Source organism: Meles meles, chromosome 10, assembly GCF_922984935.1.
Source record: "Meles meles chromosome 10, mMelMel3.1 paternal haplotype, whole genome shotgun sequence".
NCBI lineage: Eukaryota > Metazoa > Chordata > Mammalia > Carnivora > Mustelidae > Meles > Meles meles.
The window spans coordinates 99,225,102-99,252,605 of NC_060075.1; the positions used below are offsets into that span (position 1 = coordinate 99,225,102).

General features: G+C 55.1%; 1 protein-coding gene across 7 annotated transcripts in view; it reads right to left on the reverse strand.

Moving 5' to 3' along the window:
* Positions 1-3,759: 3,759 nt before the first annotated feature.
* The window catches only part of GRB10 (growth factor receptor bound protein 10), a 174,734-nt gene continuing 150,989 nt past the window's right edge, over positions 3,760-27,504 (reverse strand). For 5 of the 7 annotated variants that reach the window (XM_046020843.1, XM_046020840.1, XM_046020842.1 and 2 more), the window contains 7 exons: positions 25,940-26,038; positions 17,983-18,060; positions 17,215-17,331; positions 16,367-16,433; positions 16,127-16,214; positions 7,764-7,857; positions 3,760-6,594 (listed from right to left, as the gene is read on the reverse strand). In XM_046020843.1, the coding sequence (XP_045876799.1) occupies positions 6,448-6,594; positions 7,764-7,857; positions 16,127-16,214; positions 16,367-16,433; positions 17,215-17,331; positions 17,983-18,060; positions 25,940-26,038 (690 nt within the window). In that variant the 3' untranslated portion in view covers positions 3,760-6,447. Of the gene's footprint in view, positions 6,595-7,763; positions 7,858-9,146; positions 9,229-16,122; positions 16,215-16,366; positions 16,434-17,214; positions 17,332-17,982; positions 18,061-25,939; positions 26,039-27,504 lie in introns of those variants that run through there. The other 2 variants (XR_006820515.1, XM_046020845.1) reach the window with 2 other exon arrangements.

The window sequence follows — 27,504 nt, forward strand, 5'->3', positions numbered from 1 at the left end:
AAGAGTCGGATGCTTAACTGAGTCACCCAGGGACTGCACTAAATTCAGTCTTGGGACACCTGGGTGGCTCATTCGGTGAACCCTCTGCTTTCTGCTCAGGTCATGATTTCAGGGTCCTGGGATTGAGCCCCGTGTCAGGCTCCAAGCTCGGTGGGGAGTCTGCTTCTCCTTCTGCCCTTACCCCCCACTCATTCTCTAATAAACAAATAAAATCTTTAAAAACGCTCGCTGTAGCTTTAGAGTAGGCCTTGGAATTGTGAGCTGTGAATCTTCCAACATCAGGCTTCTCCTACTCAGTCTCTCAAAGCCCTGTTGGATCGGGAAATCGGTTTTGAAGGTGTCTTGACCAGCATTTTAAAAAACAATGCAGAATCAGAGGAAAGGGGAGCACTGCACCTGGTAAGGGAAATACTAATTTCTGAGGCTCTGTTTGCATCACACATGTGTATGACGCGCACAGTGTCACAGGAGAAACACGTTTCTTACCTTAGGTTGTCATCCAAGTCTCAAAGCAACTACAGACACTCTCTTCTCAGCAAAATAAAATTGGTCAAGATTCGTAAAATCTAAAACTGAGGACGAAACTGTGGGCCAAAAAGCTCGAGAAAGGCAACTCCGACAGACCACCGGTCACCCCTATAGTTCTTTTGTATTGAATTAAAAAACGAGAGTCACAAGTTCCCCAGTTCTTTGTGGTTCTTCTTGCATGAGTTTCTGGCTTCCACTTTCAATATTATTTCCAGCTCGGGTCCTGAGGGCAGCGTTGGAGCCCTGCCTGGGGACTGGTGGCCCAGTGCTGTTCAGCTGCTCTGACGGGGACCTACTCCTCTCCTTGCAAACGGAGGATGGTCAGGCTACAGCACTACAGGCAGTCATTTCTGTTGGAACTGGAGCCTCCCCTGGGACGTGCACAGAGTTGGTGTGGGTGGCCTGTCTTCCAGAGGAGAGAGATGGCGGAGGCTAGCAGAGGGCAGGATGCGGGGGCAAGGGGGAAATCCCCTGGGAGTGCTCAGGTTGGCGAGGGGCAGATGGCCGCCCACAGCCTTGGCGGGAAGCTCTGTCTTTGCCAAGTGAGCCCCCTGCTAGGCTCTGGCGGGGGAATGCAGATGACAACCTGGCAGAGTGGACTGAGCCCCATCACAGACCCGGGAGACAGGGTCCAGGCCTGGCTCCCATGACCCAGCTATGCACACTGAAGCCAGGTCACTTCTGGTGTGCCCAGGAGGGGTGACGTTAGTACGGGGAACTCACGCCTCTGGCACTGTACCATAGGGCTGAACGGGCGCCCACAAGTAGCAGCACAGGCGGGGGCTTCCTGGGTCTTGCCAGAGCCAAAGTCCACCAGTGGCCTTTCCAGTTGTGCCGGTCCTGTGCTCCCAGGGGTGCTCCCGGGGGTGCTCCCAGGGGTGGCTGCAAGGACTTCTAAATTAGCCTCAATATTTCCCAATAGCCCACCAATAACTCTCCAGTAGGAGCTCAGCAAGTCCCTGATGGGTCCAGGAAGGATAAACACACAGCAGATGCATACCCCATACATCCCAGGAGCCACGGTGAGCTGGAGAGGATCTCGCCTACCTGTAGTGGCCTGGGAGCAAGCATTTTATTGCCACGTCCAAGACTTTAATTCCAGAAACTTCAGAGGGACCTGGAAACGTGGAGCCTCAAAGCTCTGAAGGGGAGTCTGACGAAAGGGTAGGTTGAATTCCCTAGTGTCCATTTACAAGGTTGTTATATGGTCCCCCCCAAAATGTGGCAGAGGGCACAGGCCTGTTCTTGTGACAGCCTTCGAATTCCTCTTGCTGGTGGGAGCCACTCTGAGTCACATGGGTCCTGGCCCCATGGTGCCCTCTGTCCTCACTGAACAGGACACTCTGGGAGTGAGGCCAGGAGCACCTCTGTACTGGGTCATCCCGAGGTGCCTGTTTGGGAGAGAAGGTCATGGAGCCTCATCTTACAGCAGGACTCAGACGGCATTGAGGAAAGTCATCTATGTCCAAATCACCCCAGGAAAAACCTCAACCAGCTCGGAGATAGAGCACAGTCAGATCGGATGCAGAATCAAAAGTAGTGCGGTAACAGAATGTTAAGGCCGCTTTGCTTTTTACACCAAATAAAAAATAATGCACATCTCCTCCTCTAATTAAAAAAGAGGCCAAGAAGTGCGTACTTGGGGAACCGGTGGTCTAGGAGAAGCCCCCGGTGCTTTCCTCATGACGCCTGCCTTAGCCCAGGAACAGCATTCCGTCGGGATTGGGTGGGAATTCTAGAACACATCAGGAATGCTTCCCGTTCCTCATGTGATGGCTCGCACAGAACCATCTCTTAAGAAGCAAAGCATGGTCCATTCTTACTCCTGCAGGGAAAGAGGAGGCTGCGTCCTCAGAGGAGGACCGATGTGGTGTCTGCTTACCCTCAGGGTCCTCACATGCAAACACAGACATGAAAGCTCCCTCGGTCTGGAGAGAGCATCACCAATGAGACTAATCTGGGCTATAGAAAATGGACCTTCCCACCTCTGTCTCGGGCCGAGAAATCTGCTCCTGGACCTCCAGCTATCAGACTGGGAAGCATCCTCCGCACAAGAGGGCGTTTGGAAGTTGGGCTATGCAGACACAGTTGAGTTTTATACACAATCCACGTTTCTGATGTGAAACCACCGTCATTCCATTATAACCGGGAAGCAGGGTGGGCTGAAGCCAGATGAAGGCAGGGGACAGTCCTCTCGCGGCCAAGGGGAAGCTAGTATGTGTGTGTGGGGTGGGCGCAGGTGTGACTTTGGGGCGGGGGGTACGCTTAGTCTTGGGTCTGAGGCTGCGCTTTGCCGATTCAAAGCATCAACTGGACACAAGAGACAGACCCTCCTCAATCTCGTCACTCACTTCTGTAACGCAGGCGTGCCCTGTCAGTCCCCGGGACCAGTGCTGTCCCACAGAAGTTTCCACCATGACGGAGTGTTCTAAATCCACACCGTCCATCATGGCGGCCACCAGCCACTTGTGGCTGTTGAGGACTTGAAAATGTGGCTAGTGGAACTGGAACTGAATGTTTCATTTTATTTAAATTTAAGTTTAAACAGGTATGTGTGCCTGTAGTATGTTATTGGACAGCGATATTCCTAAAATACAACGGGGTTTGTATTTTCTGAGAGAACTGGTCATCCCTCTTAACGTCAAAGAACAAAAGTCCGGAACAGCCCAGAATGACGCTGTGGTAATCTGCAAGAGAGGAACCAAAGGAAAAATGTTCTATCGCCAACTCATGCGTCATTTTGGGAGATCTGTCAGGAAGGTGTGTGTGACCAGAGGCAGGGAGAAGAGGTAGCCCCTCCAGGGAGGTCCTGGGGAAGCAGTGACGCGGGGTGTCCATTCTCTCCATCCTCCTGCCAGTTTATTTGACTAGAAAACCTGGATCCGACCCACGGTCATGGTCCCACTGCAGCACCAACCACACCACTGGATGTCTCAAATGCAAACTTGCTGTGAGTTCTTTGAAGTGTTTGTAAAACCTGAGTGGGGCTTGGACCACCTCTGAATCACTTTGCGGTGGAGGTGCGGGGAGAAGAGGTGACTGAGGTCATCGTGGCAGGAACGCTGAGGTCATCACAGAAGGGACGTGGAGCCGCGTGGCCCGCGTGTCACTTCCCAACTCCTCTCTGACTAGTGTCTAACCAGCACAGAGAACCACGTTACCTCCAAAGGTTTTCAGGTGCAGGCCCACTGGAGTGTTCCCAAACACAGAAACAGACACAGGAGCAGCGGAAAACCAAGAACACCGTAGTCATGTTTATTTCTAATTACAAGAAACAGAACATCAGTCCCTCATTTGTACAAAAATACCTGAAAGTTTACATACAGTTAGGTTCACAAGCCGCAGAGCTATGTACAGAGAGGGGCAAAACACGTGGAATAAAGGTTTTGTCTCGTGATACCTTCAGCACTCCCTGAAACCGTCCTCACGCCCGCTGCGTCACCGGCACCGCGAGCTCGCCCGGGACTTCACCATCCCCCGCGAGCAGGTCCCGCCCCTGGACAGCTGACTCAGTTGGTCAGACTGTCAGGCATGAAGTGCAGAAAAGAGAAGACAAAACAGCTAGACTGAGGCACGCATTTCTCCAAGGTTTAGCAAACAGAACAATGTTCTGGAACTCTAAGACCTAAGGTACCAGAGATCACCCATTTCAACTCCAGTACCCAAAGGGATGGGTATTTCCAACTAAGTCCAGGCTGCTATGCAGGGTTTCCTTTGAGAAAAGAAAATTACAGGCGAGAGACAGAGAGAGAGAGAGAGAGAGAAAGTAAGTCAACAGGCTCCAAAATGACCCTGAGCTGTTCTGTTTACATTCATGTCATTTTAAATACAAAAATAAAAGTCGACCATCCATCCACCCCTGGTTGGCCAGGCCAGGTGCCCATATCGAGGGACAGGCTGCTTCTGGGTGGAATTCCCAGCCACCAGGCGCAGGGGCTCCCACCCTGCACCCGGCATTTCACCGCGGCCAGGAAGGTACAGAAGACGACGTCAACCCAGCAACACACAGACGGTGAGTCAGGGTCCAGCTTTCCCGCTCCTCTTAAATAAAATGCATGTTTACAAGTACGAGATGCTGCGGAGGCTGGCCGTCCAGGGGAGAAGGGCGTGAGAGCCTCATCCTACGGGTCTACGCGCAAAGAGAGATCGCCGCATCGCTCTCTGGTTCTACCTCCAATCAGTGAAGAGAAAAATGTCTAATGGGAACCGAAGACCGGCTCCGAGGGGCAGCGCCCTGGCAGCCAGCAGCCAGGCGGGACCCGGGGGTCGGCTGACCTGCAAAGGCCTAAGATAACCAGCTATAAAAGGAAGAAAACGCGACGGAGCGTTTACGGCTAAAAACGTTTTACTAAAAATTCTGCATTTGTGTAAGTAGACATTTCATGGAAAACAAGCAGAGTGAGGCCCGTAAACTAAAACACAGTGTCTCTACACCCTTGAGGTCCTGGCCCACAGCAGTGCCACCGACGAGGGTTCCGTGGGTCCCACCAGGGTACACGCTCGTGGGGGGCACGGCAGTGGGGCAGAGGCAGGCATCTGGGGGGCCAGTTCCTCGTGGTGACCTATCTCCCAGGCCCGTCAGGGGAGACCTTTCTGCTTTGAAGAGACCGCAGGGAAAGCCACGGCCCCTGTCATACCTGGTGACTCAGCTATGGGGACGGGGCGGGGGAGGGGGGCAGTCCAGTCACTGTGACTCAGTCCCCCAAGAGGGAAGCACTGCTGTGTTGATCAGACTCTTCTGAGCTCCAGCCCGCCGAGAGGGGCCTCCGCCTGGGCCGGCTCACGGGGTTTTTCAGCAGGACAGAGGTCATTGAGCGAGGACCTGTCCATGCCGGGCAGCAGATGTGCCCTTTCCTATGTTCACGTCTTTATCACCATGGAAACCCGCGGGCCACCCCCGGCAGTCAAGCAGGTGCCATTTTCCTTTTCGATCCTTTAACCCCTGGAGGGACAGCAGCCAGGAAAGAGCCTGAGCCGCTGTGGGGGGTGGGGAGTAAGGCAGCGATTGTTCTAGTACAAGCTGAGAGGGGGTGGTGGACACTGGGTGCTGGGGCGGGGGTGTCCCGGGGATGCTCCCCACATCCACTAGAGACGAGGCCACTCAGCCAGGCCATGCGGTGGGCCGGCGAGCTTTCCAGAGCACCCAGGCCTTCTGAACTGTGGAGGACACACATGTAACAGGTGTTGGGGCATCTGTGCACATGGAAGTGACGGACAGATGGGGGTGCCCGGCTGTGTCCACACCAGGGGCCCAGTGCCTACGACAGGTGACACCTGTGTGTTAAAAAAAAAAAAAAAAAAAAAAGCTCTTCAAGTATTCTGGGGAGGGCTGGGGTGGTTTGTTACCTGGGAGCGGGTCCGCCTCTGGTCACCTGCACCTGGGTGGGGACCTGGAAACACCTGGGGGCCCGGATTCAGTCTCTGGAGTCTGCTCCTCACCACGGTCCCCGTGTCCCGCAGGCCCGGAGGAGCCACACCCCCTCCTACCGGGGCCAATGGCAATATTGGAAACAAAGTAGGAGTGCAAAAAGTGATCGATACAAAAAAGTAAACATATCAGTTTTAATTGTCAAGATTATTCCAGGGCAAGAGTTCATTTCCAATTACGTGTCTCTGGTTATCGCTCCTTCGTGGCCCAGCCAAAACGATCCGTCCAGTTTTCTTCCTCCCATTCGCAGCTGCACCCTCCTGCCTCCCCGATCTGTTTGGCGTTTGGGGCCGGGGGGGAGGCAGCCCCGTCAGATCTGCAGCAGCAAATTGTTGCGGGAGTCCAACTCCGAGTCCCTCCTGGTGGGTGGGCCCCGACGGACCCCGCTCCCCGGGGGTGCAGAACAGACGAGTGCTCTCGGCGACGCGTGACCCCCTGGCCCCGTTGCGGTGTCAGCTTGCTCCCGTCCTCAGCCAAGAGTCAGTGTGAGGTCATAAGGCCACTCGGATGCAGTGGTGCTTGAGTTTGCAAGGTAGGACTCCTTTGTTGAGCTGGTAAAAGTCCACGAGCTGGATCAGGTCAGAGAATTTGGTGTTCCCGTCGTCAAGGCTGAAGAACATCTGCCCGTCATCCTCGCACTAGAGGGACACAAGGACATGCACCGAGTTAGGGGCCACATGCTTGGGGACAAAGAGTGCGACTATGGGGTCACCGCAAGGGATCAGTGAGGGCAGGAACCGGCAGTGCTTTCCCAGGTCCCGCCATGGGGGATGTCGGGGAGCCATTTCCATCAAAATGGAGGGACCCCATGGTACCTTCCAGAAGTAGCAACCTTCCTAAGGCCGGCCTGACCAAAGAGAGTTAAGGACTGCACTGTGGTGGGAACATGTGTGTACGGGGCAGGTCAGTCTGAAATCTCTCCTGATTAATAACTCAGAACCGCTTCCAGACTCCAGAACACAGCAGAAGGCACTAGTCGCCCCGTTTTCATGGGTCTTTTGGTTTCAAGTCGCAGCTACGATCCCTCGGAGGCTTCCAGAATCGGGTTATCTGGGAGAATGGCATTACCCACTCTGCCCACCATATAACAGGTTTTCTCTGATTTGCAGCTAAGAGAATGAGAGATAATGTAAGGGGGGGGTCAGACAGAGCAATCGGGGAAGGAAATGCTTCCCCTCGTGCGAAGAGTCCCCGGTTGGCACCGAAGGTTCTGTGCGGTCTGGGCAGCCTGGCCCCGGGCACACCACAGAATGCCTTCGCCCTTCCACTGCCTCATAGGCAGAGTGAGAGCATCATCGGGACGCGGCAGGAAGGCTCCCGAAAAGCTAACAGGACTCCCCTGTGATCCTCCCGCTCCCATCCCTGCGGGACTCCCGAGCCGCAGAAGTCCTGGGCTCAAGCGAGCTTCAGACCCGCGAGGTGTGGGCCTCCCAGAGCTCTCTTTGCTACTGGACAGAGTGGATCTCTGAGCAGAACAGACCTCACCACCCTCTTTGGGCAGAACATGGCCTGGGTTGGGGCCCCACGGAAACATTTTAGGAACGTTATGACCTGTAGACTTCATCACTTAAGAATGGGAAACACATGATGTCAATTTCATATACGTCACCCCCCAGCTGATGACTTCTGGGAGGGGTGTTTCCAATTTCAAAAAACAAACCTATCAGGGGACTCGGGGAAGCATCTCTCTGGCAGCTTGGACCTGATACTTAACGACCTGCAGGTCTGGTTAGTTTGGGGTTTGAAAATTGCATTCGGAACAAACCCAGGAAACAACAAGGCTCAGTGAGAAGTTTTCAATACTTACAGGTAAGATCTGGAAATTTTTAATTTTCTGATGATGACAGAGCGTGAGCACAAAAGCCTTTGGATTGCTCTGGCTGTCTCGGAGGAGAAAAAGCCTGGGGATAGAAAAAAATCAGCTGACTGTACACTTTCAAAAATCCAGACCTGGGGTGTGGGTTTTTATCTTTGCGCATGCACGCACGCACGCGTGCCCCGCTCCTGAGGATAAGAGCCTCGCAGACGGTACAGTTCAGGATGCCTGAGGACGGGCTTCTGAATGTCATCCTCCACTGAAAGGATGCTAGGCCACGGCTGGGCAGGTGTACCACTGTGGCTAGAACGACATGTGCCGGAAAATCATGAAGTTCAAAGTTCAAAGGGCCATGAGCTGGGATACAGCACGGTAGTAATATCAGACCCGACAGATTATAACCCAGAGAATAAAACAGGAATCCGAGAGTACCTTCCAATACTGTAATTAAGAGAGGAGGGGGAGGAGCTCTTCCTTAAATCAGAAGGGAAGCTAAATAAACAGGAAGAAATGATGGGCCCGACACTATCTGGCCACCGCCGCGGGTTCCCACCGATGAAGGACAAGGTCGTCAACAGGTGCAAACATCAGCAGATGGAATTTGATGAGAAATAGAATTTTCGTTCTCAAACCATCACTCCCCCCCGCCCCCCCCGGCACTTATTGATACAAAGGGAAACACAGCGACTGTCCATCGGAGGAACCGGCCTGTAGAGTCACCGCCCGGTATCCAAGGCAACACCGCCTGCAACCAGACACTGACTCTGCCCAGCCGGGGGGGACTCTGCATCCCCCCCCTGCAAAGTGGAGGCCGGCTGAGCCCCAGAGCACCCAGAGGCACCCAAGCCGAGGTGCACTCTGTAAGAACCGGCTTCTTCCTGTGACATGTGCCCAGGAAGGACAAAGGCTAACGAGACACGCCCCCATAGGAGCATTTAGAATTACGACGTTTTCGTTCCCGTGAAGGATGTGAGAGGAACCACTGGCAAAACTGGACCAAGTGTGTAGGCATTAGAGATCAGAGCCATGTGGATGTTTAACTTCCCAATTTTTTAAAAAAGGTTTTATCTTTCTAAACTATTTTATCTATTTGATAAAGAGAGGGAGACAGAGAACACAAGCAGGGGGAGCGGCAGACAGAGTGAGAAGCAGACGCCCCGCTGAGCAGGGAGGCAGATGCAGGCTTTGATCCTGGGACCCCAGGATCATGACCGAGCCGAAGGCAGACGCTTACCTGACTGAGCCACCCAGGCGCCCCTACTTCCCAATTTTTACAAGGGTACTGTGGTTAAATAGAAGATAAGTCCTTGTTCTTAACAAATTTTCCACCGAAAAAAGTAGGATCCAAGGGACATCATGCTATCTGGAACTTACCTCCCAAAGGGTTCAGACAAAAAGAGGAGGGAGGGAGGCTTTGATAAAGCAAATGGGCCACGGTATTGACAGCCGGCGTTATCTGAGAAAATGCACACAGGAGATCCTTGTAAGACTCTGGCAACTTTATTTCAGGATTAAAAAATACATAAAAATCCCAGTAACACAAAGAAGTAGAAATCTTTGCTTTTCCACAAGCACACCTGGCGGGCGTTGAGAAGGCAGCAGCTGTACCTTAGGAAGGAAGAAAGAAGAGCCCTAACGCCAGAATCCAGGTGACAAAGAGCCTTATCCAAGCCAAACAGCACACCATCTGCTACTGGACTCCACTATTAAGACAGAAACCAGATAAATGGGACGGCAAAGTCCTGTGTTAAAAAGGGAGAAAGGTATTATTTTTACTATAGGACTTCTCAGAGCCTTTAAATGGGAATATCCACTGTGGGTGCCGTGGGACTGGAGTACCGGGTTTTGCACTCTCGTGTGGCCACACCCCCCTTATTCCCGTGTTCCCAGGAGACATACTCTTTCAAAGTTCATCTGGGAGACCAGAGTCCCATGACTCGTGGGGTGGGCAGTCAGTGCTAAGAATTGCTGGCCCTGCGTGGAGGGTTAGGTGTGGGGTGTCTGCCACACAGAACCCTGAGAGGCTGGGGGGGTGGTCTTCCCCCTCTCCTGGGCCTAGCCACATGCCTTGGTTGTCCACCTCAAAGATCTGCCTTATGGGTTATTTCATTCCAAAGAAGCCAAACCCCGGGAACTTCCTGGACGCCAGGCTGTCCAACAGGAAAAGCTGGTCTGTCCCTCGCTCTCCTGTCAGCTTAGTGAGCTCCCAGGCACTTCCTGCTGCAGACACCAGGTGAACCGTGGCAGAATGTGGCCCTGGAGTGGCCTGGGGAGCAGGCAGGCACTGCCTCACACCTTCCACCTGGGGCAGGACCCTGGAAAGTGCTGAGGCTTTCACAAAGGCTTGGGATTTATAGCTTATGCCCAGTGGCTGTCTGTCTGCAGCCATTATTAACTCAGAGGAACCTGTAGTCTGAAAAGCATGTGGCTCCGGAGTTTGTAGGATTCCCAGACCTGCCACAGATCAGCTCCGTGACTGGCCTGTTCTGCCTCGGACTGCACGGGACGCTTGACCCACAGGAGCCCAGGAAGCCAGTGATTGCCAACCACAAACCGCAGAGCCCCAATGATAGCCCAAGGGACCTCTGCAGGGACAGGTCCCAGGAGGACTGCGTGGCAGGCAACGCGGCCAGGTCAAGAAATCTGGAACAGAGGGACGCCTGGCGGCTCAGTTGCTTAAGCCTCTGCCTACAGCTCAGGTCATGATCCCAGGGTCCTGGGGTCAAGCCCCCCATCGGGCTCCCTGCTCAGTGGGGAGCCTGCTTCTCCCTCTGCCCCTCACCCAGCTCTTCTGCTGTCTCTGTCTCTCACAAATAAATAAATAAAAATCTTTGAAAAAAAAAAAAAAGGAAAATAAAAAAAAATAGAAATCCGGAACCCAGCACAGGAAGGAAGGCGCTGAGGACCACGTAGCGGGGAGATCTTGCAAATGTGCCCCCTGATGGACTCCTGAAGCAGAGCGAGGCCTGTGGGGGGGCCGACAGCGGTGGGCAGGACAACCCAGCTCAGGGTCATGAGTGCGGCTCTGAGCACTTGGCAACTCCTTTAGTCCCCACCGTGACCTTGCCATGGTTCTCATTTCAAGATGAGGGCAGCGGGCACAGAGAGGTTAAGCCAATTCCCCAGCAGCTAGCAGCCAGCTTTAGGCACAGAGGAATCCCGGCTTCTGGGATCAACAGGGCCACGGGTAAGATCAGAGGAGGCGTGTGTAGATGGTTCCTTCATGGCTGCTGAGCGCTGTTACGGCGCTGACGGGGGCACTGTGTTAGCCCTGGGACAGGACCCCTGTCCCCTAACATGGGGGTCCGTGGGGAGCTGCAAACAACCCAAATCTGGACAGAGAAGTTCCCTCCCCCGCAGGGGAGGACTGGTGTGCTCCTCGGGGCTCACCAACGGTACTGGAGCTGGAGACCCAGGCCGCAGAGGGGTGGGCGGGGCCCGGCCCAGTGTGAGCAGGGCCCGGGTGGGGACGGCGGGGGACAGAGCTGAAATGCTGCAGGAGAAGAAATGAGCAGCCAGCGGGCAGTCAGCAGAGGCCACAACGCTAGATCTGCCCTTGGAAGAATCCTTCTCCAGGTTGCAGGCTGGCTGTGGGTGGCAAGAGGGAAAGGAGGCAGGCAGCTGAACCCCGGGGGTTTCAAAGACCCTTCCCCACCAGGTGGACGCCAGCTCCCTTGTCTTTCCGGCCCGCTTCCTAACTCCCTGTGTCTTTTGAGGTTAAGGCTTTTAATGACTTTCAGTCATTTTCTCCGCGTTGCTGGGCTCTCTAAATCGTCTTCCCTTCATTATCTCCGCAGGGATCAGTCAAGATTGGGAATTGATTATTTCATTTACCTTGTTTTCCCAACACATTTCCTGCGTAAGCGCCCAGCAATGAATGGAAGTCTAGCGTCATGGTGATGACACCTGAATGGGTCCCATTATCCTGACCCTCATTTTGGCCAGCCTGACCAGGACTGAAGGTTACACTGGGGAGAAAGCCCGGCTTATTAACGGGGCAGACGCCAGGGAGCCGGCTGGTTTGTGGCAGGAAAGATGACAGGGACGCTCATCCTCGTCTGTGGGCCCGAACGGACAGAGACCTCGCCGACAAGGACTCTAGGAAATGGTTAAAAAACCAACACGTTTTATTTTTTTGAAACAGGCACTGACATGGGGCACCTGTGGGCTCAGTGGGAGAAGCAACTGCCTTTGGTTCCTGATCTCAGGGTCCTGGGATCGAGCCCCACATCGGGCTCTCTGCTCCGCCAGCAGTCGGCTTCTCCTTCTCCCTCTGCCCCTACACCCCGGCTCATGCTCGCTCTCTCAAATAAACAAAATCTTAAAAAACAAAACAGAACAGGTACAGACCCATAATTTCATGGCCCGAGTGTGCTGAAGGATCGCACAGCTCCCACACACAGGGGCAGCCCCTTAAAGGCAGAGTGGGCCTGGCTGGGAATCACAGGGGAGTGTCCTCAGATCACACATGTCCCCACATGGCCTTTGAGGTTCCATCCACCGTGTTCCAGAGGGACACGGTGCCACATTGCCCGGGGCCCCGGGAGGGACACAAGTGTCCATGACACCAATCCCATCCCCTCTGGAACCTTCGATTTTACGGCACTCTGATGCCCCCTGGCAAGTGAACCACTGGGCTTCCTCGGAACGAACCCCACAGCCAGTGTGGTGACCTCATCAGAGCACCATGGGGTCCCTTCTGATGCTGCTTGGGGTTGCGAATGGGTACGGTCTGTACAGAAAGCCCGGGAACCTACACATCCCTGCATGCACACGCTGTCACTGTTCGGTTTCCCTCTCCTTAGACGGGCCAGACCCTTCAGAGTCTCATAGGGGAGGAGGACTCACTTCTAAAGCTTTAAAAATAGGGCTGTTGCTGGATAAGGATGACCTTTCAAATCAGTAATTTTGGAACAATGTGACAGCCGCGCAGGGAAAACAAACAGGACTCATTCTTTACACAGCATCCCAGAATAAATGCATTCCGAATGCATCTGGGATCTACACAAACAAAAAGGAACACCCAGAGGGAAAAGCTGGAGAAAAAGACTGAAGGGAAGAAGAGAAACAATAGGAATCCTAGAGGAGAACAGGAGCAAACTCCTTTACGGAGCGGCCAAAACCAGCATGACAAGGGCCCAAAAAAGGGACACAAATGATAAAGGCGACTACATAAAATTGGCATCAAAAAGCCTGTACAGGGCGGGGCGCCTGGGTGGCTCAGTGGATTAAGCCGCTGCCTTCGGCTCAGGTCATGATCTCAGGGTCCTGGGATCGAGCCCCGCATCGGGCTCTCTGCTCCGCAGGGAGCCTGCTTCCTCCTCTCTCTCTGCCTGCCTCTCTGCCTACTTGTGATCTCTCTCTCTGTCAAATGAATAAATAAAATCTTTAAAAAAAAAAAAAAAAAGCCTGTACAGGGCGCCTGGGTGGCTCAGTGGGTTAAGCCTCTGCCTTCAGCTCAGGTCATGGTCTCAGGGTCCTGGGATTGAGCCCCACATTGGGCTCTCTGCTTGGCAGGGAGCCTGCTTCCTCCTCTCTCTCTGCCTACTTGTGATCTCTGTCTGCCAAATAAATAAATAAAATCTTTAAAAAAAAAGCCTGTGCAACCCAAACCAAATAGGAAACAGACACGAGCCATATGCAAAGTCAAAATTCGACACAATGATATAAGAAAGAACATTTGCAGAAAACAGACTGAGAACACTGGGCAGAACATACAAACAGCTTGCAGAATGGTAAAAAGAGAAGAAATGCCCGAGGAGGTTTCAATCTCTAGAAAGAGGCTCGGCCTCCCCAGCGACAGAGGAGACAGGAGGACACCCTCTCGCAGCCTGAGGGGCCGTGGGGAGGCCGTTGCCCACACAGGTCTGGGCACCACCAGCAGAGACGTCTGCTGAACCAAACTATGAGGGGACAGCTCCCCACTGTCCTACCATCAGCCTGGAAACACTGAGCCCGAGACAGGCAGACCCTCACCGTGTGGGTGCACCTGCCACAGCGAGCGGATGCACAGACCTCATAAAATGGGCTCCCATAGCAGAGGAGGTACGGGGGGCAGGGGAGAGTCTGCAGGGAGCCCACCTGGTTTCACCATTCTGACTTTGGAACTGGGGGAGTGTTTTGTAGAATTACCGGGCAGCATTAAACTAAAACCAAAGCCGATCCGCTGACAAAAACTGAAAGCAAATAGAGACAAATGACCCTCACTGACCACTCAGAGGTTTGCTGCTAGAACCCCGGAGAGGAGCTGGTTTAAACATGGCTCTTGGACGTGACATGCCTGGAACACGCCTTCAGGACTACGAGGGCCACAGGACTACTTTCCAGAAGTGATGAGACATAGGGAAGTCAGTTTTTACAAATAATTATGTCCTAGTAAGATTTTGGAGTAAGAGAAGAGAAATACAGTAAAATCAAGGGGACAAACCCTGTCATCTTCCGGCACGTTTGCGGTATCAGTGTGAACCCTGAAAGAGAGGGCTTCAAATTTTTATTTTTCACTGTGGGGGAAAAAGAGCCTATGTCCTAGCTCTGTCCCCGGAAACGGCCCACGCTGTGACGTCCAGAAGCTGCTTTCCACTAGAAAGAGCGTATTTCCGAAGAGCAACGTTCAGGGGAGCCGAATGCTCTCGGGTCACTCTGGGATCCAGCACTGTCCGTGGTGCGTCAGAAGAGCTCAGGAACCGACCTGACCAAGTCCCGTTGGCCAAAGCGAGCATCAAAAATAGTAAGTTTTGACTGAAAGAAGCCCAGTGCTTAGGAGTCTGCGGACATAGTCCTAGTTTAGACGAGCAGGAGCTCATCTGTCACCGCGGGAAGGTGGCGAGGCCGAACCATTCTTCTCCAAACTGACCCCTCACTGGAGGGAGAAGTCGAGCGCTCAGCCGCCTTTGCAGCCAGCGACTCGCCCACTGCTTCAACAACAGACAAGCGGATGAGAAGAAGAGAAGGAAGCAGAGGGACATCGTCCTATCTGAGGGGGCATGAGACCTACCAGCCAAACGTCATTTGTCAGCCCCCATTTGAACCAACTCAGTTTCAAGGATTTTTTTTTTTTCTTTTTGCAGCAATTAGGGAAATTTGAACCCAGACTGGATTTTAGATATTAAGGAATCATGTCAAAATACAAGGGTCTTTACGTTTTAGAGACACACTATGTTTACTGGTAAAATATAGAATGTCTGCAATTTATTTTAAAATATTCTAGAAGGCAGGGCACCTGGGGGGCTCTGTCGTTTTAAGTGTCTGCCTTCAGCTCAGGTCATGATCTCAGGGTCCTGAGATTGAGCCCCGCATCTGGCTCCCTGCTCAGTGGGGAGCCTGCTCTCCCTCTCCCTCTGCCTGCCTCTCCCCCTGCTTGTGTGTGTGTACTCACTCTCTCCCTTTCTCTCTCTCAAATAAATAAATACAATCTTTAAAAAAAATAAACAAATAAACTCTTCCAAGAGAAGGAAGGCAGAGCGGGGAGGAGCCAATCATGCAGGAAGGGACACAGACAAACTAAAATGAGCAAACCGTCAAAACCAGACAAGTACTACATGGGGACTAGCTATCCTCTTCTCTCCTGGGTAAATTTTTAAAATGTCTATAGGAAAACTTTTAACGTGGGGGGGGGGAGGCGGGCAGAGGGGACCTCCTGCTGGGAGTCGGGGGGAGGACACAGGTGCACATTCAAGGCCCTGGGCAGCTCCTTCAGTGGCCAGGATAGCAAGGCTGCAGGGCCCTGCGTCGGCCAGTGGGATAGTAGCCCTGAGAAGGGCCTGTGCATCGAGCTTTGACCTCTCTCACTCCTGGGACCCATGATGGCCACGGAGCGAGTGTCCCCAGGCTAGCCTGCTGGCACACACACCCAGTCGCCCCATCTCTGCAGCCAACACCAATACCAGCCGCCAGACCAGGAAGGAAGGCCGATCCGCCCCCAGGACAGCTGGCCCCGGTGAGGAGGACTCCCCTCTACCAGCTCCGACTGTGAGAAATGATCTGGCTCTGTGGCTTGAAGCCTTAAAGGCTTTGGGGTTGTTTGTTCTCAGCACAAGCCACCTGATCACATGTAAATAAAAACGTTATTCTTTCATTTGCCCCTGCCCTGGGAATGAAAAACAACCAGCTTGTGCCCTTGGTCCGTCCGTCTGATGTGCACTAAAGAGGCAGAAATAGGTAACAGACGGGTTATGATCTTCCTTCGGCCACTGGCCAGCTGAGCCCGCCTGGCCCCACGCTGACCCTGAGCCACATTCTCCCCTCTTCCAACTGGGGCTGTAGCAACTGCCGCCACCCAGGGTCTCAGAAACCAGACCGAAGGTGCGCCCTGCACCACAGGGAGGAGCCCGCTCCCCAGGCCACCACTTCCTTACCCGTCCACCAGCCCCTGCTGCTTGATGATCCGGTGGGACTCCTCCCTGGAGATCCTGCCGTGAAACCAGTGCTGCGTCCTGTGGATCACTGCGGGAGGGAAGAGGAAAGGAGAGGGATTGGATTCCCTGAAGGCACAGCGAACCGGCCATCAGCGCCGCACCCTGGGGGTCAGGGGAAGCTCTGGGAGGGATGGGGGCCACCCTTAGGACCAAAGGATCAGGCTGCCATGAGGCGCTTACCTGTACTTAGGGTGGAAGGGTGGAGGGGACTTTGGCTGCCTGGGATGTTCATCCGTGTGCTTCGTTTCTGTGGAAGGAACGCCCTGTGAGCGCTGAGACAGCAGACCGGCACGGCCGGCCACCGCTGGGGACACACATGTGCGGGGAGGCCCGGCCGGGATGTGGGGCCCTTGGCTGTGGAAGGACAGCCTCCCCAGGCCTCCACATCTGGCCACAGGCGTGAAAACAGAAGCATCCTGAGGAATCCCCACGACCCCAGGACTGAAGCACACAGTGAAATTCATGGGACGTCCTGGGAGAAAAGCACGAGCTTTTCCACGGGAAACACTTGGCCTACAGGTCCGTAGGGACGTTCTTTCCAACACGCTCTGAGACAGAGGTTCAGGGAACTCTCGGAGCCAGAGCAGCAGGCTCACATTTTGTACATTGTCTGTAAATCTCAGAGAATTTGAAATCGGGGGACACTCTCCCCTTGGGGAGGTCAGGAGCAGGAGCCTCCCGAGGGAAGAGACTTCCAAGGCCAGGAAGCTGGTCGAGCCATGGTATGAGCACCGACCGGCCGCGTCAGGGTGGGTAGGCTCCGTGCTGTCCACACACTGCCACTGACCACCCCCTAGCAGGGGCAGCTCTGTGCAGAAGCCACGAGGTCAGAGGGCTCTGCTCCTGCCCCGCTCCTCTCATGGTGCTGGGAATGTGGAGGAACCCCGAGCTGAGACTCTGATGTCACCGTCCCCTCCCAGCACCTTGTCCCTGCAATGGCACCCAGGGGGCCGATCTTCCGGGAGGCCACCGGGGGGGCAAGGACACCACCCACGAGGGGGCCTGTCCACGGGATGGCCTGGCCTTACCCTCCAGGCATGGCCTTCCTCCAGGGCCGCGCTCTGGGCTTCGGCCGGGTTCTCGATCACTCTTCCTGTTTGCCCAGAAAAATCCATTGCCACGAGGGAGTTCTCAGAGACGCTGCGCTGGAAGGAAAGGCCATAAGTTCTTAAAATGTAGGGAACCAGGCCAGAGACGGCCAGGGAAGGGTGACGGAACATCCTGCCCCCCACTCTAAGGTTCAGGTGGAAATTCTTTGGCAGGAGGGCCCTTGACCTAGAGGTGGCTTTGGTTTCTCTGGAGGGGAATAAGAAACGCTCCAGTCCCTTCACTGCACCCAAACTGGTGGGGTCCCCTGCAGGCCCCCAGCAGCCACCAAGTCCCTCCCCCAGGGGCTCAGTTCTGGGTGACACACAGACCCTCCCTGTGCACACCCGGCCCCTCCCGGGAATGGGCCTGGGTGAGCTAAAGGGTCGTGTTTGGAGAGGACGAAGTGTTCCTCCACCTTTGGGAAAGAGAGGACATCCTGAGGACAAGGACACTCCCAGTTCTAATTCCCACCAGGGGAGGCTCCAGCTTCAGGGTCACCCGTGGCCATAGTGCCACAGCTGCCCCCGGCGAGAGCAAGACATGGCTGGTGACAGTCCCTGAGCTCCTGAACAGAGCCACTGCCCTGACCGGTACAGGACCCGACCCCAGCAGTCACACCGCCCGCCCGCCAGACAAACCCGTCTCCCCGGAAACAACCCGCGCTCAGCCGCGATGCCGGGAAGGGGCCCGCCTGCGGACGCACTCACCACCGGCGTGCAGAAGGAGGGCAGCAAGGCCTTCCGCGGGGGCGGGATCCTGAAGTTCTGGTACAGCAGCATTCCGTACTGCAGGGGGAAGGCTAGAGTCAGCCGCCGGGGGCCCTGGAGTCCCCCAAGCCCCGGAACGCAGCACACGGGTGCAGGGAAGGACCCCACGGAGTACGCAACAGGGAGCGACCCCAGCCGCCGCTGTGGGTGCACAGCCTCGCCCCTGCACACCTGTCCCCTGTGGACAGGAGCAGCTTACTGGCTCGCTCACGCTGGCGGGGGGCAAGGAGAAGCAGGCAGTGACGATGTAATAATAAGATCGAGGGGCGCCTAGGGGTTCGGCTGGTTAAGCGTCTGCCTTCAGCTTGGGTCATGATCCCAGGGTCCTGGGATGGAGTCTGCCGTCCTCGGGCTCCCTGCTCAGCGTGGAGCCTGCTTCTCCCTCTGCCCCTGCTCCTCCCTCTGCTCATGCTTTCTCTCTTTCTCAAATAAATTTAAAAAGTCTTAAAAAAAAAAAAAAGGTCTATCTCCACAGTTAACGTTCATGAATGCTGCTATGGGCCAGGTACACTTCCAAGAGCTTCACTTCATTTTACTCCTCGCCACGTCAGGAAACGTGTCCTTCATCCCCAAGTACAAGTAACAGATGCAACAGGGAAGTGAGGCAGGTCACTCAGGGTCACGGTAAAGTAAGGACTCTGGGTTCGAACACACACAGCCTGCCCCCCCACCCATGCTTCCTGGGCCCAGACAATAAGCAGAGTCCCGCTCGCCTGCAACCGGCCCCGCCTGTACCCCGGTCCCCCGCTCGCCCACACGGGAAAGGAAGACGGTCGGGCAAGGAGACGCAGTTATCGAGAGGTAGCTCATTTCTAGCTTCAACCCCACAGGGTGTCCTCTGGTGTCTGGACCACCACCAGAAGGTCCACCATGTGTGTGCCGGTGCTCCCAGAACATGGGGGACGGGCCGCAAGAAGCACCCAAGGGTTGCCGGCCAAGCATGTTCCAGAACGGATAGACAGACGAAAGGCTGTAGGATCTCGGGGCGGGCTACCAGGGAGAAACCCACATCCCCACACATCCCAGCACGACCGCAGAAAACAGAGATGGAGCAACAGACACACGTGGGGAAGAGCACACGTCACGGTCACAGGAGCCGCAAGCGGAAGGCGGCTGAGTCCCACGAATACACAGAGAGAAGGCAGTGGAACGGGGTGCGGAGGGCGGCGGTGGGCGGAAGGGACCCCAGGGTCCGTGGACAGTTCCCTCTACAGTGGAGGCGAGAGAGAATGACGACAGACGAACTCATCTCAGCCGACAGAGGCCGCTCCCGGCAGACCCATGCTGGAAGAACTCGGCACGTCTCTGGTCCCCGAAAGGGATGCAAACCCAGGAAAGTGTAGGTGTAGATGTGAAAAGAATCCAAATTAACGACAGGGCCTCTTCTAAGTCTTAAGTGGCTTAAGACACGGGAAGAACTGAAATCTAGGATGAGACACTGAGAAAGGCCTCACCCCTGCACAGACACGGTGGGGACAGCCGGGCAGGCTGGGGTCCAGCGAGGGTAAGATCGTGCCAGGATAGCCAGGAAGGAGAGAAGGAGAGAAACAACGTGGATGGAGGTTAGAAATAGAAATAAAACTAACTGATGGGTCTCCCCTGCCCCCCCAAATTTAAATGGGGAAAAAAATAAATACAGTTTGATGGGACAAATTGAAAACAAACAGCGAATGGCAGACGTAAGCACCAACATTCCTGAAAAGCTGCGGAAGGACACCTTTCCCAACAAACACGCCAACGAGAACGTGAAGATGACCAGAGGAGAAAGTCCAATCACAAGGTGTTTGTCAGAGAGGAGGACCCGGAAAGGCAGAAACACAGAAAGGAGGAGAAAAACCGTGCAGACACAGACATACCCGCGGTAACGTCGGGTGGGTGAGGCATCGGGGCAGGCGTCCCCAGTGCAGGTAACAGCAGGTTTCGGAAGGACCAGAGAATCGATGTCAGACAGACATCAATGTTCTTTTTGATTTTATTTATTTACTTGAGAGAGAGAGAGAGAAAGAGAGCGCACGCACAGACAAGCAGGGGGAGAGGGAGAAGCAGGCTCCCCGATGAGCAGAGAACCCGATGTGGGGCTCGATCATCCCAGGACCTCAGGATCCTCAGGACCTCATCATGACCTGAGCCGCAGGCAGAGGCTTTAACCCACTGAGCCACCTGGGGGCCCAGAGACGTAAGTGTTCTAAATTTGTGTGACCTAACAACACACACCCATACATGCACGTGTGCACGTGTGGTCTTCTAAGCAGAAATGTGTGTGGCATGTGAAGAGATGGTACGTACCATCTACGCACCATGTACGTATCATCTACGCACACACGTGTGCGTACCAACACTCCGAATCGAATACTTGTACAAACAGGACAGTTGAAAACGTAAGGCTTAAAATCAATGGTCTAAGGATCCCTTTCAAAGCATTAGAGAAAAATCATCAAATTCAGGGCAAAGAAAGAATAAGAAGGGAAACACACACACACCCTTCAGGACGGCCCAAGACTGCTCCCAGTTCCAATAATTCACTCGGAGGACTCGCCCTTGACCCACGAGCCACCTAACTAGTTTGTTTTTAAGCAGGTATCGAATTGTGTTTTATTTGCACTGTAGTCTTGAAATATTATGTTTGCCTTAAGTATTAAAGAAGCTGTGTACTTCCCACAGTTATATTTTGAATTTCCGTGACTAAGAATTCTCGTTTTCCCCACTTACAAAAAAATACTCCAGCCTTCAGAGGGGCAGTTTTATTGGCATAAAATGACAGTTTTCAGATTATTAACCTTCTGTACACGACCTACAGTATCAATTCCTTAACGGTATTCCCTTTTTATTTTAGATGAGTGGGTTTTAAAGAAACACAGTCCAATCATTCTTTTTCCTTTACACTTCCTTCCATTGCTTGAAAAAAAGAACATGTGGCCATAGAATTATTCGCCCCATTTTGGGCAAAACATTTCTTTTTTTTTCCCCAAAGATTTTATTTATTTATTTGAAAGACAGAGATCACAAGTAGGCAGAGGCAGGCAGAGAGAGAGAGGGGGGAACAGGCTCCCTGCTGAGCAGAGAGCCCGATGCAGGGCTCGATCCCAGGACCCTGGGATCATGACCTGAGCTGAAAGCAGTGGCTTTAATCCACTGAGCCACCCAGGCACCCCTGGGCAAAACATTTCTTATTTCTTATTCACATCTGCTTGAATGCAACACTCTCGGGCACTTTCACAAAGAAGACAAATGAGTGACAGCTGATGTCCTGCTCCAGGGTATAAAGGGACTGCAGAGACGTCCCCACATAAGGGGAATGGTGACGGTTGACGGTTCAGAGTCAACATGTGCCATGAGAGCAAACAGCCTCCCCACACGCGATGGCGTATGAGTGGTGAACACCGTCACGTGAATGACACCCTTTCTCTTGGAATGGAATTAAACATTCAACATTGACGTTCTTAAGCGAGATGGAAGTTTATTTCCCTGTGCAAAGACTGCACAAGGGTTTAGGGTCACCATCCATTATTGGCGGGCTCAGCTCCAGGAACACAAAGCGAGTACAAGATGAACTCTGGACCCTGAGGAAGCTACGGTCTTGAAGGAGACGTACAAATAGGCAGCCGTGTTCCTCGGTTACTCGCGGAGAGGAAATCTGAGCAGGCTCTGGAAGGACAGTGTAGCCCCAGAAGCAGGACAGGATGCTGACTGACATGTCCACGTGCCTCGCAGGTTCCACGGTCTGTTACCGTTCACGCCACACAGAACTTAAAACGTTCCCGGAAACTTAGAGAAACTAAAATTGTGGATGATTTTCTCCTTCTGGATTTTGCAGTCAATTTTAGGGTCTCCTTTGTTTCTGCACACATTTCCTTCTTAAAAGACAACTGTAGGGAGAGGAGTGCAGTGAGCGTTTCCTCTCCCCATTTCAAGTTCCCCGTTTTTATGTGCCTTGGTTTCTACCTTCCGTCCATTTTACTTGCCCTCCTGTTTCGTCCTGCTCCCCTCGTTCAGGCTGCTGCGGCCTGGAAGGCTGGCACACAGCACGGACAGCACGGGTAGGGGCGGGGAGGGAGGGACGTGACAGGGTGGGGCGTGCAGGCCGCCTCTGACAGAGGTGCTCCGGGCATCCTGCTGGGGACGACTGCCAGACATTTGAACTGCCTGAGTGGGCTGGGGACGTCTCTACAGCAAGCCTTCCTTACAGAAACCTGCGCTCGGGAAGCCACACCTTCCTCCTGGGGAGGAATTTCTAGGGCAGTTTTGGAAACTTCTAGAAGGTGGGGGGAGATAATAGAGCATAGCAACAAAGGTTAGTGCTCCCTCCACGCCCCCCCCCCATGGCTACGAAATCATTAGCCATGCGATAGGAAGGAAGGAGGAATGGCAGCCAATACTACCTGCTGGCTTTGTCCCCCAAGCGTCTCTGGGGACAGCAGGGCACGTCCTCTTCTACTCAGGCTCGAGCTCCTCTTTAAAGAGGACCACAAAAGGTCTTTGGCTCACTGAAAATAAGGTGTTGCTCTCCAACAAGCCCCGGGATTTTAATACAACTCGGACTGCTGTTGCAGCCTTAGCCATCACTCAGGAGTGACTCCTAGATACAGTGGGGCCAGCAGAAAGGCAATGCTTCCTCCAGGGAGGACACATACGTCTGACCCCCTTCTGGGAACAGGACAGTCTGAGCACTAGTGCTCCAGGGACCTGCCATCACTCTACCGACAAGACCTCTGGTCAACCGTGGAAAGGCGCAGCCAGTGTCTCCTTAGTCTGTGCTGCTGAGACCCCTGGACTCCGGCCCAGACTCTCTGAGGTCCAAGCTCTTGCCTGCTGCCCCTGCAGGCCCTGGGTCGATGCTGGCCTTGTCCAGGACACCAGGAGGAAGAGCTTCAAAAAAGAAACAGTCACAGGCAGACACAGGAGTCTGGGTGGTGCCTGCTGTCATCCAGCTCAATTTTTCCAAGCATCTGTTATGTTCTGAGTGCCGGGCAATCCTGGCTGTCCAAGAGGGACTTGGGGGGCACCAGGGAAGATGACATCCGGACTAAGACCCGGCACAGAGCAAGCGCAGGGAGGGCAGACGGATGGACCATCTCCTGGTCAGGTCCCCCGTCAGGGAGACGGACAGTGAGGGACCTGAGTCCATGCTCACACCCGGGAGGCTGGGACAGGAGCTGGGCAGAAGGAACAGACGCACTTTATAAGGTTTACCATGGCTCCAAACAGCCCCGACTCCCGGGAGAAAATGCACCCCATTCTGAAGGTAACGTCGGGGTACAAAGCGAGGGTTTATAGTCTTCTGATTTTGCTTCCTGCTCTGACACCGAGACAGTTCGAGATGGGATGGGGAGGGGGTTGGCGAAGTCAGGTGTTCTCACGTGGGAGGAGGTCCATCAGCCTGCTTGGTGGTGGTAAGACACCGCGGCGCATAACCAGCTGGAACTGAAGGTGCCCTTCAGCTTCTGTGTCACCTGAGTGGCCCAAGCCCGTCACAACCACACCAGTGGCCTTTCAGTCCAGACCCTCACCGCCTTCAGGAACAGCCTTTGGGATGTGGGGTCTGGGGCTGACTGGAGGCAACAAGGCCATGTGCAGACATGGACGGGCGTACCCTTCCTGCCGGCTCACACGGAGGGCAGCGGAGCCTCTCACAGAGGGTCCAGTGTTGGACCCCAGAGCTGACGGTGCACACACCAGTAGGCCCCTGGCCCCCGCCCCCGGGCAGGATGCGACGGGCTTCAGCTCTGTCCTTGGTCCAGGGAGGATGACGACAGGCACGCGTGCCGCCCAGCTACGGCGAGGTTAAACGTGAGGAAGAGTCCGGCCCAAAGCAAATGCTCGCAAACGTTCCTGAACCTGCGCTAACCTCTGGCGGGACGCGTTCCTGTTGGCACTAACGGTAACGCTGGATGTGACCGTCACTGCTCGTTCTGTGCGTGTCCCTCCCTGTGCCCGGTTCTGTTCTGCTGACCCTGCCGTCGTCTCACGTACGATGCCTGGTGGAGACCTCGCTCCCTGGAGTGGCTGTGCACGACCCCAAGCACCAATCCCACAGTGTCACAGACGTGCTCCTGCTTCCTTTCCTGCTTTTTCCAACACAGACTATGCATCCGCAGATCCAAATAAATCACGTACATACAGAACCGTTGAAAGTGTCCCTCCCGCCTGCCCCCGTGTGTGCGGGTCCGTGCCTGTCCCACCCGCAGTCTCGCCGAGTGCTCCCGTGCACACCAGCAAATGCACGGATGCATTCTAGCTTCTTTCCTTGCTCCTACAACCAAGGGAGCATTTCGCTTAATTCATCATAATACGTCCCGGAAATTTTCCCACAACACACTCCGGAGAGGACAACGTTCTTCATGTCACTGAGGACTATCCTCTGAATGGCATCCCAGAACCTGTACAGCTAGCTTGTCCAGGAGTCAGCTCCGATCTGCAGTGTCCTGTACCCACATTAACGTCTACTCCCTGATTACGAAATTGTAACATTTACGCCTAACCTGTCTTTGTTTAAAGGCAGCAAAAATAAAACCAGGTGCGGTTCTGGGGAAGGGAGGCTTCCAGGATGCCCGTGCTTGGAGCAGGTGGCCCCCGGCATCTCCAAGGGGTCATGAGCTATGCCTCTTTCCGCAGGTCTGTTTCCCTAGGTGGCTCTGCCCTGATGCTCTGCCCGGCTGGAAGCTTCGGGGAAGGTTGGCGTTTTCATAGAGATTCCTAGACCCCTGGCACGGGTCGGCCACCACTGACCATGCCTTCTCCTCCAGACGCCCTGAGGTTCGTCTTACACAACCACTGTGCACAATGGTGCGATGCCCATGGGCTTTATGTATGTGAGGAACAGCAGCCACGTGGGGCACGGATGTGCACCAACAGGCTTTTTCCTGGATCGCAGAAGTGAGGTGTCCTCTGCCGTCACACGCCTAGCCTTCACCGTGGGGTCATACAGAATCACCGTGGCAGTTACCGGGAGTGGCTGCCAAGGGCACCAAGGTTTTACGCAACAGACGCCCTTAAGAACATGTGGGCAGGAGACGCTATGACCGTCAGGCGCTATGGGGAGCTGCATGGCGTCCCACGTTTCCCTCGTGGGCCGGGCTTTTCGGGAAGCGAGAGTCTGATGCTCAGTCTCTGAAGTCATTAACCCTCCTGACGAGCGACATGCTCTCTCTCTCCCTGGTGCCTGCTCTGGTCTTTCTATACCTATTTCCCTAGACCCCAGGCTCTCAGCCAGCGCAGTCCCCCGCCCCCACGCCCCACCCAGGGACATCTGGTCACATCTGGAGACATTTCTGGCTGTCTCACTGGTGGAGGGGCTCCGGGCCTCTGGTGGGAGAAACCAGGGGTGCCACTCTGAGTCCCACCACGTGCCGGAACGGCAGGGGCCGCAGTCGGAAGCCAGCTCTGACCTAACGGGAAGCCTCTGGGAGCAGCTTCTGAGACCCTGTTTGGAAGGACGTGCGGGCACACGGGGCTGGCGGGCCACGGGAAGGGCTGTCCACTACAACACACAGGGCGCACACAGGACACCCACAACGACACGCAGGGCGTGCACGGGACGCCCACGACAACACACAGGGCGCGCACGGGACGCCCACGACGACACGCAGGGCGCGCACGGGACGCCCACGACGACACGCAGGGCGCGCACGGGACGCCCACGACGACACGCAGGGCGCGCACCGGACGCCCACGACGACACGCAGGGCGCGCACAGGACGCCCACCAGGACACGCAGGGCGCGCACCGGACGCCCACGACGACACGCAGGGCGCGGACCGGACGCCCACGACGACACGCAGGGCGCGCACAGGACGCCCACGAGGACACGCAGGGCGCGCACCGGACGCCCACGACGACACGCAGGGCGCGCACGGAACGCCCACGACGACACGCAGGGCGTGCACGGGACGCCGCATACCTTAAGGAGCCTGCACGCCGTCATCCAGCACGTTCTGCCGTGCTCGTCCTCGGCACACAGCAACCGCAGCTCCTTCGTCTCGTTCCTGACTTTGTTTGGCTGCAGGAGGTGAGAGAGGACCCCGTGAGTGTGACACGGTGAACGCAGAACATGCCCGTGCCAGGCAGCACTGGGCCCGGTGCGCACCAGCCAGCCAGCAGGATGGGACCAGAGAGGCTGCGTCTTCCGCCTGGCACAGACCAGCCTGGGTTGGGTTGAGTCACGAGGGTTCGGCCAGCCCCTAACAGGTGGATCTCAGAGGACACAAACTCTCACCAGGCAAGGTGGTGGGTGTCACGGGGACAAGAGGGTGCCCAGGTCTGTGTGGGCAAAGTTGGATTCAACCGGAGAACAGGGCCCGGAACTGTGGAAGAAAGACGTCTCCCAGGAGGACCAACGTGGCAGCTGAGAAAGGGATCCTCTGGGCTTGGCCAGTGAGGAGGAAGCCTGAGGGGGTCAGGGCCTGTGGCATATCTGAGTGGCCCCAAGGTGGGACCGATGGACGGTCCAGAGAGTGTGGCTAGCGTCACCCCGGAGAAGGGGAATGTGGGGGGCAAGCAGCCTGGGGCAGGTGACGGGTCACTGTCACACATGCCGCTGTGGAGGAATGGCAGGGCCCCAAGCAGAGGCAGGGTTTACCTGGCGATGGGGAGAACCGGTGCAGGTGTGATGGTGGGAATGGAGGGGATGCCGGATGCCGGCCACCTGGGCTTCAGTGGCCCCAGCCCCTCCAGAGGCCGCCCTTGCGCTGCTTTCCCGTGTACCTCGGGCGCTAGGCTCCTGCTCCTCGCAAGCCCAAGAAGCTTCACCAGGTGAAGCACAAGCTGGGATTTGTGGGAACAGTGGCTCCCGCTCCCTGGCCTCACCTCAGGTTGGGGTGGGGCCAGGGCTTGGAGGTCAGCCTGGCTGGGGGACTCCGCGCACATGCTCTCTGGAGCATGGATATGAACAATGGGGCTGCTTCAGCTCCCACATGAGCACCTGGGAAGATGCAGCCAGAAGACAGTGGGAGAGCCCTTAGCGGAGCAGCTCACGAGCCCTGTGTACGCAGGAAGCAGCCTCTACTGTGACCATCGCTGACATCAGCTCGGCCTCCACAGGGGAGAGCGTGCCCTGCACACGGGTGTGTGCACACGTATATACATGTGCGTCTTCATTCCCATAGCCGTGCACAGGTGTGCAACGGTGTGTCCACAGCTGTGTGTGCACGTGAACGCATGTGTGCATCTCCTTGTGTTTATGCAGTGTGCACACGTGTGCGGGTGTGTATGTGAGCACATGCATGTGTCATCTGTCTGTGCACGTGTACGCACGTGCTCATCTTGTGTTCAGGCACTGTGTGCATGTGTGCAGGTGCGTGTGAGCACATCTATGTGTCCATATCTGTGCGCGCATGTATGCGCGTGTGCATGTATGTGAGCACATCTCAGTGTTCATGTGTGCGCACATTGAGATATGCGTGAGCCCGTGCTCTCACACGTGAGTGCAGAGGCAGGGCAGGGGGCACACCCACTGTCCCGGGGACC